At 38.6% G+C, this 21,914-nt stretch overlaps 2 protein-coding genes across 15 annotated transcripts in view; one reads left to right on the top strand and one right to left on the bottom strand.

Moving 5' to 3' along the window:
* The window catches only part of LOC124185372 (probable phospholipid-transporting ATPase IA), a 57,285-nt gene extending 45,370 nt beyond the window's left edge, over window positions 1-11,915 (bottom strand). For 3 of the 13 annotated variants that reach the window (XM_046576064.1, XM_046576074.1, XM_046576069.1), the window contains exon 1: window positions 5,598-5,987. In XM_046576064.1, the coding sequence (XP_046432020.1) occupies window positions 5,598-5,627 (30 nt within the window). In that variant the 5' untranslated portion in view covers window positions 5,628-5,987. Of the gene's footprint in view, window positions 1-2,091; window positions 2,111-2,268; window positions 2,347-5,597; window positions 6,001-10,086; window positions 10,847-11,566; window positions 11,722-11,785 lie in introns of those variants that run through there. The other 10 variants (XM_046576073.1, XM_046576070.1, XM_046576075.1 and 7 more) reach the window with 8 other exon arrangements.
* A 5,718-nt stretch (window positions 11,916-17,633) lies between these two features.
* LOC124185383 (hyaluronidase B-like) lies at window positions 17,634-21,184 on the top strand. Of its 2 annotated transcripts, none has more exons than XM_046576097.1 (5): window positions 17,634-17,887; window positions 18,115-18,329; window positions 18,385-18,811; window positions 19,344-19,554; window positions 20,482-21,184. In XM_046576097.1, the coding sequence occupies exons 1-5, from the start codon at window positions 17,649-17,651 to the stop codon at window positions 20,782-20,784; spliced, it is 1,395 nt and encodes a 464-aa protein (XP_046432053.1). In that variant the 5' UTR covers window positions 17,634-17,648; the 3' UTR covers window positions 20,785-21,184. The 2 variants fall into 2 exon arrangements, with proteins under 2 accessions (XP_046432053.1, XP_046432054.1); XM_046576098.1 differs by lacking the exon at window positions 17,634-17,887 and adding an exon at window positions 17,930-18,044.
* Window positions 21,185-21,914: the final 730 nt, after the last annotated feature.

Raw genomic sequence — 21,914 nt, 5'->3', positions numbered from 1 at the left:
TAGACTTTTACGAAATTTAACCGGGACGCCCCCCAAATTATTTCCCGATGATTAAACAGAAATCTCCTCAAAAGTACAGGTCTTTATCGCAACCTTAAACCCTCTCGCAAGTTCTGTGATGTTTGCCATTTAAAATATCAACATTTTTACTCAACTTTCAGTATATGTCTAATTGATCGTGGGACTAACGATTTGCAAAAAATCTGTAAGTGTAATTAAATTGATCGGTATTGATGCTACTATTTGATAAAAAGATCAGCACCCGTTAATCGAGCATTTTAACTGTAGTAAAAACGTATGTATTTTAACCCCTCGTAACCACACTACCGGAGAATGTCACGGTTGTCACACTGGATCGATTTATACCCAGTCATTAAAAAAAAAAAAAAAAAACAAAAAAAAAACGATCGTGAGAAAACTCTCCGTCTGATATGGATCGAAAAATTGATTTATAAGAAATGTAAAATCAAGTTTCGCGATTCACCCAATTTCCCACACCCCCCTCTGAGCGATGATTCGCCTTTTACTAATTAGTATGATTAAAATCGAAGTTACCTAATCAATTTCGAATTTTTGCGGAGCTGCTAGGATATTCCACATCAGTCAACGAACCGCGCGCCGTCACCGCGCGCTGTAAAATCAAGTTTCGCGATTTAAAAAAATTCCCAGACCCCCGTCCAAATGATGATTCGACTTTTGCCTGACTAGTATTTCAGGAAAATTGGGCAAAATAAGAAGTCATACAAGTTGACACAGACGTGCCAAGAAGTACCGTATATAGCAATTTATTGCCGTCTGATAATGAAATCCTGCATTAACACAGGCCGATTGTTGTAAATACTCGATAATAAGACTGTCTTGTCAGCCGAATACCCATGATATTCACCAAAGTAACCGAATTCACATTTCTTTTCTCCGTAAATAATATCTATTTTATGCCTGATTGTGAGGGAGCCTTTACTACACGAGCAACGAGCTGCCTCTAGGGCAACAGTGGTGCTCAGCCGCGAGTGGCAGTTTTAACCTGATGAATTTCATACTTAGACTTCTCCACTAACGATTATCTTGAATGAACTATGTGAAATGATAATGTCCAGAATCAATCTCGTTCACAAAATACGTATAAAATTGTCAGAATGAAGGATTCGTCAGAAAATGCCAGTAGTGAAATGGTGTATTTGTTTACTTCTAAACAGGTATGTGAAATTTCAGATTTTTAATTGGCCCAAGAGTTTTCATATTTTATTCGACATTTCTCCGATTCGAGAGGTTAGATTCTGATACACATGGTCCACACAAGTAGCAATAAAGTTTGACTCCGTACGTCAAAATTGAAACTGAAATAAATTTACCAGTACACCATATCTTGTCACTCTGACGAGCTAGTTGCAATATATATTTTAGAATCCGAATGACAGTTAGAGTAAATTTGTGACTGCGATACGAAACTTCAGGATATTGTGAATTTCCATTTCTTCGTAAAGCCATATCTCTAAAACGTATCGGTACTACAAGCTCCGAAAACTCGCTGTAACCTTGGGACAGCTTATCGAAATAAAGTTTTATCGTCCATCGGTTGGTCCGTTTCCGTCCATTTTTCGGCTCTTTCGAGAATGGAAAAACGAACCAAACACTATAAAGAGAGGATGAGAGAGCGAAATTACAAGGAATTACAAAAGATTTTTGTGATAGCAGCATGGCCAAGATGCTTCAATCCATATGAAATGGAACGTATGTACGGTAAAATTTAGAAATTTCTTATTTCAAATCAGGAGCCAATATTGTTTCCCAAAACAACTGAGAAATTATTGATCCGGCATTTATAACATAGTTATATTACAAGTGATGTGTAGTTAGCCTTCAATTACGTCGAGTCGTTAATTCGTGTTTTTCGATATGAGGGCCCCCAGCATGATGCCAGAGCAAGTAGAGGATAAAAAAAGAAGTGTTACAAACAGCTTGCAGAGGCTAAGCTTGCTCTTTGTGATTCACGAGCAGCTACCAGACACGACAGAAGACAACTCTCTGTACTCTGTATAGTATGTTGAATTGATTCTGACGTTCTACAAATACGTTGATAGTGGTACTGACCTCTTCGAGATCACATGTTGAGCGAATTAGGCGAACACATGCAGCAACTCATCACCACCAGAATCACTTCACTCGATTAAAGATGGTGAAATATGGAAATACACTTATTATATAATCTCAATACTAAATTCATGCTTTAAAATTACGAATGTATATGATATTAAATGCAAAAATTACATTTTTCCTGAGGAAGGAATTCATTTTGAAGATGCTGCCAGACGCAGTACTTAGAAGTCTTCTTCGAGTTTTATCAGCAATTTTTAATTTGGAACTAAAGGATATAGAGCAACGATTCCACGATGAATTCCAAAACGAGTGTTGATCCATTTAACGCATCATCATTTATCTCTTGCCCTGTGCACCCGACATACATCCATAACGATGCACTGGCAGCGATCTGGGATGGAAGCTCGGCTTTCATACTCTCGGAATAGCTTTCTGACTCACTGACAAATCTTCCGTCTCATATTCCCATTTTGTACTATGTGCACAGTTTTTGATCCGGACGTGGTTTCAGGATCAGGTTATAACAACCATTCAGGTTACATTAGGCATCGCGCGTATCATCTGGCGGTAGATTCACGTCAGTCAAGCTTGACAATGAGTTTGATAAAGCTTCTCTTCTGAAGGAGTGGCCCCTGGCCCAGCAGCGTCAACGTCACATTTAATACTGCACCCAGTTGTTTGTATATCTAGGGTTGGTTGATTCAGTGGATACGGAACACGTAACCTGGAGGCACTCCTTTGACTTCAATCTTTCCTTTTGTTTCTAGGCATCGTTCGATTACCGTTGTAAGGTTGAATTTTACGTAACCGAATTAGGGTGGATCGGGCGTGCCTGTTTTTCACTTTTGACAACGTTAAGTCTCGCGAAAATTTATTTCATTCTCCTTACAGTCAAATATGTATTATGGCCAGTCTCAACTACTTTCAAGGCATCTGTAGATCTTCTACGACTAACTATTACCGCACAGCTCAGCAAAACTGTGGGCAAAAATAAGCTGAAAATAAAAACTGCACGTCACACCATTTTTCACTCGACCACTGCATGCGTTATTTCTTTTCGTACAATCACGTTTTCACTGATATAAAGCATTTAATTATAAACGGGTTCGTAATAAACTCGCGCGCTATCACACTGTATATATAATATTACTCGTTACTTTTGGATTACAGTAATATTAACTCTGTTTGCACCGTGAATATTTGACTTGCGAATATATTTACGATCATTATATTCCTAAGCGTGCACTGAAGTTACGCAGCGTTCACGAATTCATTGACAGCGAACTTCTCAAGTGGAATTGAGAGGCATTGATTCGGTGCTTGTCAATAACAGACTGTCTTTAATGAAACGTCACACTGTAAGCTTGAGTTTGATATTCCCATCAGTGATGTCGGCGGTCACTATCGCAATATTTCAACATAATAGATCGCGTCATGTCGTCTAAGGAGAAACTGTTTACAAAGCATTAACTTCTCTAACGTAAAAAATTAAGAAGAGAAAACAAGTCTGGTTAATTCGATTTAGAACAAACTACTTATGAATTCTTATGCATTTACTACCTGCAAAAAAAATCAAACTTTGAATTAAACACCGTCAACTGTGCTTCTTCTGAAAGCACCAAAATTGCTGATCTATAAATTCCACTACACTTTAAGCTGGCTCGGATCTTTCTTGAACTCTTGGTCTAAAAATAGCACACTTCTAAAGGATGTCTGGTTTTATTTCATCTCAAGCATGACTCGTTCTTTTTATGCCAGACGGCTTCGATGATGAAAAGTGAATGAAACTCAACAATATTATGTAACACTTGATTGACGCGAATTTTGCCGTCTATTATTGTGTATTCTGCACACTGTTGTCAAATCTGGGACGATAGCAGTACGTGATCTATTTTCTCAACTCATCATAGAAAAATGCGTCAAGCGAGAGAAGTTTTTTTTTTATACCTTTAAAACCAAACGCAATGAGAGGCTTTATTGGGGTTGCCAAATTTGATGATATGTAGTATCTATAGAAGTATGACAAAAGAAAAGTTATTTCGAGGTAAAGAGATATTTGATGTAAGAAAAGAAAACAGTGACGAGAAGTAAATTTGTATTACTCAGCTGCTATTTTTACCAGAGTTATTCATATGGCAGAGCTGAATTTAGATGAACTACGGTAAGAATATGACCTTCTCAAACCGATCGTACTACCAAATCGTCATGCTTCGATTCACAATTTAATTCAGACGGAAAGGTAAACTTGAAATATAAATGTCAATGACGCGACACCCAACTTGGATTGCGAGGTTGGTAGCTTTTTTTTTACAACAGCATACGAAGAAATAAAGTAACATCAACCCGCGTTTCATGGGCTTGCCATGCGTGACGCAATGCTCGTCCTTTCTAGTTTATTATCACAAGAAAACAATGCTCATCAGACGAAAATGTTGTATGAATTGGAAGCTCTGATAGCTGAATAAGAAACGTAACCTTCCCGTCGACAAACACTTGTCACTGTCATGCGTAATGAAAAATGATTGCCCTACACGAAACGTCTTGGCACAATAGGCTTGGATGATTATTGATCGACTGTCGTCAATTCGGCAAAAAAAAAAAATCTAGGCCAATTAGCTCGCTTATCGATTATCGTAGAGTCTTGGCAGTTTGTACAGCGAACCTTTTTGAACCTAGAACCGATAGCTGTCACCAAGTGTGTATTTAACCTCTTTACTTTGGTGTTTATGAACCGAAGAGTTCTGCGCAGTTCAGTTCTCGTCTAAATTCAGCTTTATCAGACGGAGTAAGGACATCATCTAAAATAAACCGTAGATGAGCAATGTCGAGGCTGAATGAGTGTAAATCTCCGTGTAAATTGAGCTATAGTCGAATGCAGTCTAACTTTTAACGAGCTGGTCGAAGATGTATCATCGATTTAACTTTGACTAGGCCGAGTTTACACTGAGCTTACAGCAATTGCCAGACACTGTAATGACAAGTGTCATGTTACTTGGTAGCTTAATTTAAGGAGGCTGAAAATTCAACCTTGAATATGGTGAAAGAACGTGAACGGTGTTAATAAATTACATAAGCCTTGTCCGCAATGCATGAATTCTGTTTAGATCAAAATACACCAAAGCGACACCTTTGACTTTGCTGTAAATTTAACAGGGTATTTGGCACTGTATTGGGAACGGCTAAAAAAAAATTTGCATCGTGAAACTCGACTTTCTTGCATAGTAGAAAAAATATTTTACCGAGAAAGGTGAATTAGGATACATCTGAGTTCCTCTTTTCCATGAACTATTTAATGCAATATATGTTATATTTTTTATGCCTCAACAATAAACGAGTAACTTAAAAAATATGAAAAAATTCACAGACAGTAACTTTAAGTAGTACTGCTGTATAACCAATTACGGAACAGATGCGAGAGGATAAAAAAAAAGTGTCTGAGTTGGTGGAGAACGCCTCATAGTTACGTTGATGAACAACGGTTGAATAAATATGAAACTTACCAAGTAAAGACATGGTAATGAGACATGCATTGTCACATCAACAACAGATTTAGCATTCTGTCTACACGGATCGATTCCAGATGTGTACTTATACAGTCACCCAGCATACAATGTACACACAAAAACACGCACACACCTCGGAAACTGAATGCCAATTACGAAGGCATGAAAACAGAAGATCGAATTGGCTCCATTGCTTCGTAAAATTGTTCAGAGTACATGTAACGGAGCTTTAGAAGTAAGAATAAATACAACGATTCACTCAGTGATTCTCTGACTACTGTGACAATTGCCAATCTTTGCATTCACTTTGTGTGGTGTTCAGATTGGACCTGCGTGCCTAGCACTGATCACATGCAGTAACACAGTCTGATGTCGTATCTTTCTGATTGCCAGCACTTATTTACGGTTCACTGAATACACGCAACACCGTTTTGTGGCGAGAAGTTTTTTTTTTTTCCGTCGGTACATCCTGTACCCTACAGGCATAGCTATGATTCATTTCCTTCGAGGTTTACTTATCGGCCTCAGCCACCCATAAAATGAAAAGCACACTGTAAATGATGAATAAAATAGTAACCGTGGTAAACGCGATCAATAGAAAACCCTGGAGCGAACTTTATAGGTGTAAATTGAGTTTATCCTTCTAGTGACGCAAGAGTCTTGTACGAGACTATGATTATGTAATGAAAAGACAATAAAAACAAAAAACCACCCCGCCTGTTTCGACGTCTCGTACATAGAGGGTTATACGAAGGATAATGAACTGTTTTAATTGTAATTATAAGTCGTGAGTATAGACCATTATGAGACACATTATACCATCTAAAAAAAAGAATTTGTTACTGCTAGTGAAATATGATGAAAAACAGGTCGGCTGTGGCATAATTTATATTTATGTTACCAAAAAAGAACTCTATCGACCGGTTCGTTCTCCTGCGTGAGATATTAACGTATTGTATACGCGTTTGTTTATGTCACGCTTATAGGTATAAAATTAGCGTCGTTGTCATCGATTATTCAAGAGTGAAAGGCGTCGATTTTTTAATAAATTTATTTCACCCATCTGTATTACACCTGCCATTCAATGACTCGTTGAAAAAAAAAAAGAAGCACGAAATGTGCGCGCTGCGAAGCAGAATACGTTTTTGTTAAAAATTAAGCCAATTTCACGAAGTTACTTGGATATTCTATGGGATTACAACGTGTACAATGCATGTATACATGTATTTTGGTACGTGTCCGGGGTAAGTTGTGTGGTGTTCTCATTCGAGGCAAGCATACAGAATTATAATGTACAAAGAATTATGTTACGGGATTTTTCCATTAAGGATATTGCCTAATGAATAAATAATATAGTGCATTGACTTTTGTCGTTGAAATCGGTTGAAAGAATAAGAAAAATCCAGACTGAAAGAAATACATTTTCTGTTAAAATACTACTTCTTAACATTATTGATACGATACTTCCGAACAACGTCCACTTTCTGCTTTATTATACCTGTACGTGGCACTATTGGTCATAATCTTTTGTAAACGTATTGTAATTGGGACACGATGATACAGCACGTTCTGCCGTACATTATGCCGCAGTAAAGTTCTTCAGCTTTAAAGCTTTTAATGAAACGAAGAATGTAATCGTGACGGGTCGTTTTCCATTTTAATACGTATATAATGCCTGCAAACACGTAGCGTGTAGAGACTTCAAAATCAATAACTATAGTATAACAAAACCTCAAAGGCATGAATAGTTGTAGACGCGTGTCTTTCTGAATGCCCTATTTTTTAGGTCTTTGATTATTTCCAATTCACCTTTTCAGCCCTAAAGTCACTTTCTTAGAGTGCCAAGTTTACGGATTCAAGAATTAAACTCTCGTCACAACAAACTTTATTGCATTTGACGTTAGCTTCCAATGTGTCGTCATCTTCTGATCTTTTCTGGATATTTCTACACTTGAATTACATAAAAAAGGCAAAAAAAAAAATAAAATAAATAATACATTAACATATGATTGTCTTGCCGTGACGTTGCTAATTGTGGTTTACATTCCTGGCTACAATGTCGTAAGTTAATTTGTACCAGTTAATGACACTAATAGAATGTAGCAGCAAAGCATCAACCTCTAAACAGTAATCGCATCTCAGTCTCTGATAGCCTAGTTCTGCCTGAAACATATATCATATTAAAGTCCTAGTTGTTTTCTACGTAATAATTTACCGCCGGCGTCCACACTAGTGGCAACAACAGTAGAACCCCCTTATAATCAATTTAGACCAGGAAAACTGATGCCTCAATGCAGTAGCCATTAGCAACGGTGTCCAAGCGCTCTCATTGCAGCGCTGCCAACAGACTCTTTTCCTGTCTGTAGGCAAAGCTGCGAAGCGAGACTCCTTCGTTATTATTAACAGCAAGGCCCTAATACTCCTTTCTTTATTTTTGTATTTGTTTACCGGAATCCAAATTTCATTCGAAATGAGGGTTTTGCCGAACTGCAAACCTGTTTATAAAATCAGTTGACAACTGCAGTAAAATCGGCGTAACCCCTTTTTAAATCTTTGCAATTGAATGAAAAGACAGTAATCGTCTGATGGATCGATATCTGACCATATTGCGGTCTTTTTAAAAATCCGATATTAAAATCCTGAAATAAGAGTTCAATTACTTGTTGCCATACGCACAAGATGAAAACGGAAAACAATGAATTGGTATAGTACAGTTACCTTTGATAGAAAGAAGTTGGCGAAATATTTTTATTGTACCAACTACAAATACTTACTACTAATAAAACTATTTACAAGTTATGAATGTATAATAAATTGTACCTCCTATAGTGTACAAGCTTTGACTTTTATGGTATGGTTCCGGTGTGCCATTATTCGACACGTATAACGTGCATATAGATATCGACTGCCACTGACTTGTCGAGTGCGCGTGCAGTCACTCATCATGCGAATTCGTATGTCATACATGGAATCGATAAGGATATAACAATACGAATTTTTTTATGTCCAAGTAATAATAACGGGTAATCGACCCCTCGGCCTCCACGGCACATTAGAGGAATATGACATCGTACACAAATATAGTTACATACATTCGTGACATCAACGGAAATGTGGTAACATGCCAAATGCCGAATGGGCGCGGCATTCTTGTTGCCACTCCCAAGCATAATTTGTTACTGAAACAACTCAACGAAATGAACCCGTAGATGTTCTTTCTTTAACCTTGTGCAGATACACTTAAGTTAACGTAGTATATACGTTTCAATTTTATACTAACGTCATCCTGTAACTTCTGGGTTCGTCATAAAGAGTCACCGACGATTATACTTTATTCATATTTCATAAGGTCGTGGCAACTCGAAATTTGGATACGTGACATTTTTCGATCAGGAACAAGTTGAAATTGACTAATTTCTTATCGCAGTTTGCTGATAGTAGAAAAAAGAACGCGGGAACTGTGGATAGTGTATATCGCGCATGCGCGCTAGTTGAAAACCTTTCTTGAAAACGATTGGTGAAAATTTAAATTATTTTCAAACACTACTGATTCGTGAACTTTTTTACCTCAAGTTTATGTACACAAAAAAAAAATGTGCTCCATTATACGACTTACCCGCACGTTTGTATCCCAATCGATCCGTGTGTATGTGGGTGATATCAGTATGAGTAATTAAATATTCAACGCTCTGGGGTACGAGTCTTTATTCTTACGGTGTAAAGACTATATAGAAACTTCCGAAAATAGATCGAAGTATCGATTCGCCATTAGATGCATACATCCGTATGTACAGGGGCTACAGTAACTTGTAACCATTTGAGTGTTAGAGGCAAGTTTGTACTTATATATATCGAAAAATAAGACAATGCTACGTGCGAAACATTGAAACTCCATCACGCTGTTCTGAATAATCGATCAATTGATAAACGTGACATTATACTGTGACAATGAAAATAGTACATCAAACATTTCATTCGTATTTTCAGCAGGGAGATTTATTCTTCGTCAATGTATTCAAACAAATTCAACTCGAGCTTACGAAAGAAAGTCACATGAAAGGTATAGCTTTGGTGTGTTTACTTTTGATTTTTCTTTATATATCAAAACAATTATAGGTGGAACGTCTTGTTATCAAACAATCAAACTATTACTCAGTTCACTCAGCGAATTATCACGAAATAAAAAAAAAAAAAAAAATGCAAAATAATCGGGCCACCCGGTACGTATCGCAACAAGTGATGAAAATTTAGCAAGACGCAAAAACTGACCGATCGAAACATAGAGAGAGGCTATTGGCATTGGATGTGTAAGTGCATGCTGAGAATAAATGGGCAGCCACAGGTTGGAGTCAAAATTATCGAGGATGAAGTAAACCCGCATAAAACAGCAAAAGTTCGTATGTAATACAAGGTAAAATACCATAACCTGAAACGCGACAAGAGAGATCGTTGACCTGAAAATTAAAAGGAAATCAGAATTACTCACCATTTTGAACGTGACGAGTAATTTATACCATGACACACGTGTTGGTGGATATTCGGCATCTCACATAACTCCAAAATATCCAACTTTCAAAACCACCTTCAAATTTTATTAATTATAACAAAAACTGGTCACTATTCTACGGTAAACACAAAGCGTTACACACTGCACCGACGCGACGCGCTATACGGTTGGAAAGGTAGCGCGGACAGGTGAGCCAGGTGGTTCCTTCGTCTCTGCGACACATCAACACACACCGACTTTACCGATAGCACGTTGTCGAGCTAAGCTGGGGCTCCAACAGCGAGGTGTGTCGCTGCCCCCAAATAACTTCGCGTTTCAGGGCCTTCCCTTTCTCCTTGTTTAGCATTGAAGCCAAATTTATAACGTACAGGATACTTGATTCATTCGTTCATACTGCACTGGGTATACAACGTGTTTCCGGAGTTCCGGACAGAACGATTAAATGCGGTGGTTCTCAGCTTTGTGAACTGTGTGTTGTAGCTTCAGTTTCGAAGCTGCGCACTGGGTTTAACGTTCAGCGTCACAGTCTGTGCTCTCTGGGAGTTGCTTAAATTGGCTGCGTCGAGCGGAGTTCTAGCCGGCTCTGGCCTAGGCCAGTTCCATCATGCGGAAGCGGTTTATGTTGATAAAATTGAGCCAATATTATTACGGGAGCAGTGTTGTTCTCTTGGAAACTCTGAAATCAATTTAAATCAACGAATCATGCAACGATGATTTGCTTATCAGTAAAAATTTATTATAGTCTGGTATATGGCATTAAATAACGAAACGTCGAATAAAAGCATGATCTAGTCCGAATAATTCATCTTTTCATCCTTGACCGTTCACCCAACCATAATTAATTCATATATCAACAATATACTGTCACGAACCTGATTCCCCGCAAAAATATAGCAATAAACATATTGACGTCCCTCTCAAAGTTATCTCGGTTATAACATCTTTTTCTTCAATTTACTGATAAATATTATAGGTTCGCTTTCAGTAAAAGGGCTTTTAATGAAAATTATTAAACTTGTATTATCTTATTGTGCAAGTGATTCCCGAAACTTTCTGATACAGCCGCAAAGGTGATGACTGTATTGTAAATCGAAAACTATAGGACTAACCACAATACTGCAATTTTGATTTCAACAAATGAACGTTGAAACGCACTACGTATTGCGTATAAATGATGGGTAATCAACTTTGGCTTCACCAAGTGTCCATTGATTTAGGCTGAATGCATACGTACATACATACCTACATACCTAATACAACCTACACTGAAGTTTCTATTAGCGCATGAAGACGATTATATACCCGCGGAGGTTAGACTTGTCGGTATGCATTATAGTTTTCCAAATAACTCACAACCAAGATAGTAAGTTGATTTTTTCAATGAGTAATTTAAGAAATATAGGATGGATTTTAGCCTAGATAAATTGAGCGGGATGAAAAAAAATCTATATATACCGACCAAAATACCGACAATTGCAGTTCTCAGCATCGCATATGGTACATATATTTTGTGGTAATCAAACACTGAGGGCGTGTTCGTAAATTGACTGAAAGTACTATCAGTACTGAAAATCTACAGTATACGTCACTTGGACTATACCATTTTCAGTACTGACAGTACTTTCAGTCAATTTCCGAACACGCCCTTTATAATCGTCTGTTCCTCTCACGGTCTTACATACAGGTCCGGAAACTAGTAGGGTGGGGAATGACTCAGATAATGAGGCAAAACCGTGGTTCTCGTTTTCGCCGTCTGCAGCGCTGCCCCCTCGGGGTGAGCCAATCATAAATCAGATCTGAACAGCTGATTTTTCGGAATCAACAATCCTGAATAACACTCAAAAATGAAGAAAGATGTGAATAAAAAATGATCGAGATGTTTACTAGCATTCCATGGCGGGCGTGATAATTGTTTTATTTCAACAGAATCCTCAAATGTTTAAGTCAATAAAATCCATAAACATCAAGCGAGGGCTCACAACTTTTGAGACAGTTTGAGATCTTGTGTAGATGGTCCACCGTTTACACACTTTACACTGAGTTATGAACTGTCAAAAACTTCGATGAGCAGGTTATCTTATCGGTATATATTTATATTTATCATACCCCGGGCCAATGGCGCCCCTAGCGGATAGATAGGAAACAAGACCGTGTGCCTCACTAACGGTGACACCCCCTACCACTCAAAAGTGCCGGAGTTACCAGACCTGTATGTAGGACTGGTAGGACCGTGGTTCCTCTCTAAAGTGCGCAGATGACTACTAGCGCCACGTACTGGCCGGAGACACAGTAAAACCAGGAGTGCCAGGTGCCTGGTACAGAATATGGCCACTAAGCCAGTGACTAGATAGAGGGATAGAGATCAGTGGTCCTAGTGGGCAAATGCTTTAAATTTACGTAGTGACATCTGTGCACAGCTTGCGGAACCAGCAATTTCTTCGAACAAGTCATTTGCCTGAATACCGACATATGCAAAGAACCCGCTTGAATACGCGTTTGCTGATAAAGTAAAATCCACTAGGGATACTACCGACGATTGTAGAGTTATAAACACGAAGTATCTTTCTTACTTCGTGGTTATAAAGTACGTGGGTTGCACACTTTACAAAGATTACGGAGACCTAGTGTTGAATATGCTATAAATGAACTTAAATACCGTATGAAAATCACAACTAAGGCTTATTAATTTTCTTAATTTTTTTTTGTAACTTTTTCACTTACGAATGGGCTCACTAAAATACCGTAAAACAATTACAGTCCAGTATTCAGGTACTGTTGTTGTTCACTTAAATTTTGATATTGCACTGCATGCATAAACTGGTGAAATCAAATCTAGCTGGTCTTATTGGTAACAGGTTAATATATGTGCATTTGTGTACTTATGGTACGAAGTCCGACACTTTGGCGACATGAGAAAAACATCTTACATCTCTCTTGTTCCGAAGACAAACTGCCGTTATGAATGATATTTTATTTCCTCAATTTGTGTACGATCAACTTATGCCTGTGTATAACTCATGGCAACCAAGTGCGAAAAATATACATAGGCGTACACAAAGTGCGGGCTGTATCAATGTCATGCTAGTATAACAAAAGACGGAACAATGCGATGCAGGCGCATCGATAACTTTTCCTCCTTGCGAGTGGCAATTTCTGTAACACTGAAGTGTATCATAGAACATTAACTAAGGGACTGATGATAGATGTCACGAGAAAAATAAAAACATTGACCCTCATTTCTGAATACTACATAGATTTTCACAATATTCTTATCGTAATTCATTCTAATGATATGGGTTTTTAAAATGGTTTGGTAGAGATATTAAAAAAATGTGTGTAAATGCCTATGCATAATGCAAAAGCCGAAAAGTTAAGGATACGCACACCGGTACACCGTGGTACTGTTTTTAAATGGACTTTGAATTGAAAACATACGAACTTTTAGTGTTAATGATAAATGACTATCGAAACTTATATTAGGTCGTTTACCTCGAATATCCCATTTGGAAATTAAGCACTGGCATATCACCGGGACACTTAGGAAAAATTGTACTGAATGAGAAAGAATGGAAAACAAAGTTGATCATTATCGAGTAAATGTTACAGTGAAATATCGAGTAACTCTTTGGATGATTCAGCAAGATGAACTTTTTGTCCAATTGTATTTCGTCCAATCTAGAGATCGGTGTACGTAGTCATACGTTTTAACACATAAGGCCGCAATTTCTATTACACAAGAAATTCAAAAAAAAAAATTTTTGTAGTGAAAACGGCTTTTATTTGTGATTAGACCATTCTACTTCAACCATCCTAACAAGCGAAGCTGAGTTACACGCCACTTTACGTTTTGATTTGACTCACTTATGAACAGGTGGAAAGTTGAGGCATCCATTCCTGCGATCTAGTGCCTAGCTCGACCCAACTAATTTGCAGTTGAAGCATGTCCGCGGATTGCCGGCTCATTGCCAGCTGACACTTTTTCCGCGTTTTTAACTAATTATGACTGATACGACATGGTGTAATTATGGACAAACCAAGTGTACGGCACGCCGTACATCTAATTAACATATAGAAACTTATCGACCGTTCAGTGAGGCTCATACCTGTCAAGTGCACTGGTAACTGGCATTTCATTTTAGGGGAAAAAAATGAACGATAACCAAAATATGAGTCCGAGCCTTGGCTAGAATGTTATCACTTCCGTCCTACGCTGTGCAATGGAATACGTGCATTGTAGTTATGAATCTGAAAGTCGGTCGGTTTACGTGAATATTGATTTGAGTAGCCGCATATCGTATCCAAGGCTATGCTAAGATAATAGAAGTAAGGCTGTGGCGGGTGGCTTTGATCGGAAGGACGCAAGAATTCATCCTGATAACACATTTGTGTACTTGAAAATTCTATATTTTGCATTTTTATGGTCTTTTCCTACAGCACGGGTGTTCCCAATGCAAGTCAAACAATTTTCAAAGATATAAAAACTGTGTCAATTACCTTTTATCAATGCTATCTCTTCAAGGAAAATCGCCTCTGGCATGGTCGAATATAACATTTTTATTTCCTCTTCAAGGGTGTAGGTAGGGTACAGTACACTAGAAGTAACCTTCGCGTGCGTTGTTCGAATTGAGTTTCATTTTGACTGATGTTTTCATTTTTCTGAAGTAACCATTCTAGGATGTATGGAGATGTATTTACCACACATTTATATATGTGGTTCTAGAAGATCCTTACCCGTTTAATTTCTGGTAACCGAAGCTCCTATCGCGATTACATTTGTCACTACATCCGGGCTTCATCAATTTGAAATTAAACTATTGCCTTCAGCTGTTAGAACGACTGTTACGCCATGGAATTATCCACGAAAGTATTTATTATGATTGTACTTCGGTCAAAGAACTCTTTAAGGGTTACGGAATCAGACCTTGTTCTGGAAAACTTATCCTAATATTCCTTGCATAAGAAAACCTTTCATAATATTTTACCCCTATTACATGACATATTACATATTTCCGTAACACATTCTTATGGAATTCACAAGGAATAGAAATAATTTCAAACTATTAGTAGGTATCCTCATTAATACAAATTAGCATTACCTAGTGGTATGGAGACCTACGCTTGTCAAAGTTTAACTTGGACGATCAGATGGTGGCTGATTTTGTAACTAAACTTTGAAGAACTCGAAAAATTGCTATATCGTGCACTGTAACAATTATAACAGATACAAAATGTTATTTACAGATGACATCAGGTTTAAGTTTGCAGGTGGCAAACGCGCTTGCCCGCGATTTTTTAGCACTTACAGAGAAAGTACCTGTGGTGTACCTCACCGATTTTCTTTAATCTGAGATATGTTGTGGTGAATCGAGAAATGTAAGAAACGTATTACCTTACGTGCTGATTCGGCCGTTTAAGATCCAAAAACCACTCATAAATTTTACCCTCAAAGAATAAATGATGCAACCCCTGAGGGTAAAAACACTGCGCTTTTTATGATTTGTTGATTTTAAGTAATGTCTACTTGGTTTGATCCAAAGATTTTACGCTGTTACGGTGAAAATCTTAATAATTGATTATTGGGTGTAAAGTTTAGACGTGGTTTTTACCAATTGAATGGCCGAATCAGCCACTGAAAAAATACGTGTCCAATATTTCTTGACATATTACATCATATCATGGAACGAAGAAAATCGGTGAGACATACTTTGGATGCTTTTTTTGTTAGTTGTTGAAAGTTTTTGTATTTTTTTCAACCTAATCAAATACCATTGTCCAGGTAATTTTTACTCCAAAAAAGCCAGCTTTTTGTATTTCGTTCTGTGTATAACAGAAAGGGTTCTTTTTTCTATAAATTTAAATTAGTTGCATCCGGTATATTCTGAGAAATTTATTGACGATCAGAGGTGCTGTCATAGACAGGGTGCTACTTATTTATTTTATGTACAGACGAGCTTCAAGGTTCAGTTGAATGAACCACAGTTTTGATACGAAATCGGCATCTCATAGAATTTTTCTCTACATGCATATTTTGATTTTGAAATATATTTATTTACATCTGTTGATATTTTGGAAGCTTCGCTACTTAATGTCCATCTTACTAACAGACGAAGGCATTGTTGTAATACTCTTACGTCAGATAGTTCTGATCGCAATGAACATCTTCAATTATCAAGGTGATGTAAAAATTATCACTCCACGTCCGATACTTACTGGTGTGCTCTTGAAGTTCATTGAAAAATTAATTAACATTGAAATACATCACGGACCCTCGAAAGCAACTGTTATCAAGTAATACAAATTTGAACATTGTCATCATTCACAATCTCTAAAATTGGGGAATCGAAAGGGAAACAAAAAACGTGACAGGTGGAGTAAAATAGTGTAACCATAGTTTCATATAACGCGAGTATATTTTATGCGTTTTGTTCGTACGTGTTTTTCGTATACAAAGTATCCGTTTTTATGACGGTCGAGTGAGTCTGCGAATGCGCATGTGCGGAGTACTGAAAACACCACTTTTAAGTCCTAGGAGTTAAATATGGTTTCTTTAGTATTGCGCGCATGCGCTGTCGCCTACAAGTCTGACATTACGCGACCCCAACCTCGATTTCGTGCTTCACGAAAAACGCGTAATATACTCTTGTTATGTAAAGAATCGTGTGCAACAAGGAGGCAACGGTCTTTTCGCCGCACGTATTTAATAAAAACCTACATTTTACGTAATCAGCTCCTCTGATACCTGTGGCGGTTCAAATGTCTTCGTCTAAATATCACCCTCCGCATGCTGCTCCCAAATTTAAATTAAAATAGATACAAGGACTGAAAGAGACCAGTTTATCTACGTTGGTGTTATCCGTATCTCAAACCTGCTTGTCATACTTCTGTCCGTTGTCTCTGCGACAAAGCGGTAAACACAGCTGTTCGGAAGTTTCCTCACTGACAGGCCAATCGTTCCATTCATTACGATAAGTGTGAAATTACGAAAAATCATGTAGGTAATTTTTCCGTATGTAATTTAGGATAATTTCTCAACAACCGATAGATATTGTTTCGATTATAATTTTTCGAAGTTAGATACTGATCATTTGGAAATACGTGAAAAAGATGAACTGAATTACAAATATTCTTAGGATCGAGATTTTGCATAACATCAGAACTATCAAATTACAATCGTGATTAGTTTGCTATGGCAAAACTGAACGGCTTCATACAGCAAAAATTTCGGTATTTGGTGATATTTCGATGATTTCGAAATTTGTATTTACTTTCTCAACTACAAGTGGGATTTCCTATCCTAGGCGAATAACGATGCTTTGACAGCACTGGGTAAATTTAAGTTTGCTCGTGCGAAGGTAAACGCGATATATGTCATTTAAGCCGATGGCCGATCCGAATGACCGATAGGTATACGTATTCACAATAGCTGGGAACTAATCGAATTGTTCAATGAAAGGTTGTAGAGCACAAAGAAAAAAGGTAAAATAAAAATACAAGGTACGGTCATGTCGAGTAAATAAAAAATGCAATGCTGATAACATCGGATGCCGAGTGGAAATGGTGGGGAATGTGATGCGGAATATAAAGTGGCCTTAGATCAAGGGGAATTCAGTCGAACGCAACCATTTGACATGCCGTTGTACAAAAATACTCAGCCAGGCAGAAAAGTAGAGTACATAAAAAAAGGCTCTGGCAAATGTTCGGTTGGAATGGACTATAAAACTTTCAATCAGTGCGCATTGGTCGCCGTTTTCATCGCCGTATCAAATGCCACATTTTTTGGGTATAACACAAACTTTTTTACTTCCGTTTAATTCACACCGCTTATGACGCCGGCGCAATTATCACAATCATCATCGTCATCATTGTTATCATAAAACCTTCATCCGTTGCAAGAACTCGAGGTGAATCAGTTGATCAATTGAGTTGGAAACAATAAGGTGCACATGTCTTCTTCACTGTTCATTTTCGTCGGTCCAGGCTCAGAGACAAAACGATAATCTGATTCAGTTTGATGCAGGTGCCTGGTGTCTCGGGTGCTTCGGAAAGCGACTTTTACATCTACTGGAACGTTCCGACGTTCATGTGTCACCGGCATGGGATGTTCTTCGAAGAAGTACCCGAGTTCGGAATACGGCAGAACAAGAAGGATCATTTTCGCGGTGACCAGATTGCGATACTTTACGACCCGGGTGCTTTTCCAGCGTTGCTGAAGGACGAGAACGGTAAGCTTTTCACGAATTCCAGACACGACGGTTATTAAAACTGCGATTATTGCAGGGCGCACTGTGAGGAGGAATGGCGGCGTTCCTCAGGAAGGAAACGTGACTTTCCACTTGGAACTTTTTCGGAAGCACGTGGACCAGCAGATCGAGGACGTCGGTTTCTCGGGTCTCGCTGTGATCGACTTTGAAAGCTGGAGGCCCATATTCAGGCAGAACTGGGCCTCGCTTGCTCCATATCGCGACTTGTCAACGGAAATTGAAAGAGCCAGGCATCCGTTCTGGGATAAGAATCGAGTCGTCAGCGAGGCGACGAGGCGATTCGAAAAATCAGGCCGACTCTTCATGGAGGACACCTTGCGTCTCGCCCGTACTCTGAGGCCGAAGGCTTCATGGAGCTACTACGCTTATCCTTACTGCTTCAATTTGACGCCAAACGTTCCAACCGTCGGCTGCGACCCGAAAGTTTACCAGGAGAACAACAGGTGTGTCTTTGCAAACAAAAAAAAAAAAAAAGAAACGATCTCAAAGAATTTACACGTTTACTAACAGAAAAAATGGTGAAATCCATTCTCCCTCCGGGTCATCAGTAAATACACGTTATGTAACGGTACTGAGTTCTTGTGCTAGAGGAGAATACCTGCGGTTTGTAGTTGACTTCAGTAACGCTCGAGATTTCGTTCACATAAGAAGACAGTGATTATATATTTAAGTTGCACCAAACAGTAGTGTCGTATACGTATGTGGTTGCAAACACTTAGACATAGTAATGACGCCATTCGCAATAATTGTTAGTAATTGGCGCAATTGGCGTTGCATAATGACTACACGGAATAGTTTTCCCGCTGTGAATTTTCATTCGAGTTGGATACACTCTGCAACTGGGAACTGGAATCGAGTGTAGAAATCGAAGCAGAAGTGAAACACAATACCCGAGTGTCCGTATTTAAGTGCTCTGCTTTTGAGCGAATGGGCTGTTTTCCACTTGACATGTATAGTTTTTGATCTAATTTTCAGACTTTCTTGGATGTTCAACTTGCAGAACGTTCTCCTACCATCCGTTTATCTTCAAGCAAGTTTGCGTCACAAAGAGAGAATGGAACTTATCACTGGCAGAGTAACGGAGGCGATAAGGATATCAAATAGGTCTAAGCAGAATGCAAAAAAACCGGTGATTGCTTACTTTTGGTACAAGTACCAGGATAGTAGGAATGAGTTCTTGACAAACGTAAGTCATTATTTGATTTGATAATTGATCACGTAAATTTTCATAAAAAAATGTTGGCTGCAGATTAGTCAATCAAACGTTGAAGACAATTGTCCAGCTCTTTGCGTACTTGCATATTTGATGATGACTAGTTACGATTAAAGCTCAATAATTCACAAGTAATAGAAATTCATGTCCCTTGTACAGTTTTTTGGGAGTTAAGCGACCATTTACGTAATAAATGGGAATGAAGCAAAATTGTTAATTTTATCGACCGTCGAAAATTCTGAAACATCATTCATGACTTTTTGATCTAGCCAGACTTCATTTCAGTACCAAGTTTGCAACTGAAACTATTCACGTGCAAGCTTAATTGCTGTCAATCGTATTTTCATATGTTAGAATGCAAAATTAAGAATGTCAACTCATTGGCATAGAAGTAAGGCCACGTGTCTAATTTTCCGCATGTTACCGACGTTTATGGACCACAATACTACTTAGATAAATTGTTCCTATCTGACGTATATGTATGCTTCTTACGACGCTCGCAGTGATTCATGCTGCAGCCGCCTTTGATAACGAGACAGTACTAGATATCAGCGGTTTCATGAATGAGTCTTTTACAACCGTCAACGAGCCTTGACGTAACGTAAATCAGAGTTGCCTCGACCCAGAGATAGGGATCGCTAACAATCAAATTAAAGTTTGCAAATATCAAACGAACTAGACTAGCTCCATAACAATGTTTCCACAATACATGTCCATTTCTTGTTGATGTATCGTTGAATCGAAGAGGTACTCATTCGTTTAAATGAAGTCGCCTGTGCACTGTCGTCGAGAATGATTAGCAACAAATTACCGAAATCGTTCAAATCTATTAATCGTAAGATAATTTGAAGATTTTCAATTATCGGTAGACTATACGTGATTGAAATTCATCTTTTATAGGATGACGTGCACGACGGTTTTAAAACAATCAAAAGTTTGGGAGGAGACGGAATAGTGATATGGGGAAGTTCCGGCGACCTGGACACAAGACTGAAGTGTCAGGCGTTCAAGGATTATCTGAACGAGACGCTCGGTCCAATCGCGAGGAAATTCAACGTGGGAAGGTCTCTATTGGACTCTGGGAAACTTGAAGAAAAAGAAAATGAAGGTCCCGATTATACCTCGACTGTGTCAACGGCAGTGAGTATGAACACCGAAGAAGAGGAGAGTGCGAGGTACAATTTTATAGCGCAAAAGGTTTGACGCTAATGAGGCTTATGCGAAATTACAAATATTATGTAATTATTACAACTGATCCTAGACCAGTTACCGTGTAAAGCCAGAGCGGCACTGCACTACAGAGAGCGCGAACAATAAAGCCAATCGCAACGAACAGTTCCAACTGATTCGTAAATTAGGCTCTTCCGTCTGTACACCTGCCAATGGCTGAATCGACGCGTTTTGCTTTGCTCATACGGTTGTTTTACCTAGTTTTCATAGATGTGTCTTCGCATAAATGTATTATATAATGTAGTATTTACAAGTGTAAGGGTAACGATCAAATTATTCTGAATAATAAAAAACCAAAGAAAATAGTAAAGTAACTCGATGTATAGGTATATTGTAAAAATAAAACTCGAATAAATTATGGCTTACCACCCAAGTGGAGAAATTGCAAGTTATACCTGTCACATCACATACGTTGGGTGAAATCTCGCAAGAATTTATATACATATATTATGGACATACCGAGAATCGATGCCGATCCGCTGTTGCAGAAAACGAACGAGGGATTAATAAATCAGTGACCGAAGGTGCGCTCGTGTGAGTATGCGATATAGTGTGGGTACAATTCGTCACTTTGCGTTTGATTAATTTGAAATCAATCCAGCTGAACTGAAGAACTCGTATATTATACATCTGCACAGACGCGGACGTGCCTGTGAGGCGAAAGACGTGTGCGCTGCAGGTATCAACCTATAGGCCGTACACGCCGTCGCATAAAAAGGTAAAAGAATTGCTATTAATCATGCGGTCGTGTAAAATAAAAGTGAGAATCCTATGACAGGGCGCGGAAGCCGTAGGTATATATACACCGTCCGAGACAAACTCTTCAAACCGCATTCGCAACGAACGCTCTGTAATCAATTTATTATTGCCTACAATGGAACTCGTACATCCGAACCGCTGAGCCGAACACCTCGGTTCTAACACGCCCTGCATAAACGTGCATCTGTGCACAGGCCCTCTAAGTTTTGAGCCCGCACGTGTCAGGCCCGAAACACGCATGCGCGATATCGCCGCACGAGCGCGACGGGTGGCCGTGAGAATCGGCAGCGCTTTTCAACTCCGTTTCTCTGAACTCCGGGGTCCGCGACGCGTCGGCGCTCCTC

The sequence above is a fragment of the Neodiprion fabricii genome, chromosome 6, assembly GCF_021155785.1.
Source record: "Neodiprion fabricii isolate iyNeoFabr1 chromosome 6, iyNeoFabr1.1, whole genome shotgun sequence".
In the NCBI taxonomy this organism is placed as follows: domain Eukaryota; kingdom Metazoa; phylum Arthropoda; class Insecta; order Hymenoptera; family Diprionidae; genus Neodiprion; species Neodiprion fabricii.
Note: the sequence above shows the minus strand (reverse complement) of the source record. Positions and strands in the feature narration are given on the sequence as shown.

Coding starts and splice junctions, on each gene's coding strand:
- LOC124185383 (XM_046576097.1), top strand. CDS start 17,649: ATGCCGAGTGGAAATGGTGGGGAATGTGATGCGGAATATAAAGTGGCC. Junction 18,330..18,384: donor GTTGCTGAAGGACGAGAACG/GTAAGCTTTTCA, acceptor CGATTATTGCAG/GGCGCACTGTGAGGAGGAAT. Junction 19,555..20,481: donor GGAATGAGTTCTTGACAAAC/GTAAGTCATTAT, acceptor CATCTTTTATAG/GATGACGTGCACGACGGTTT.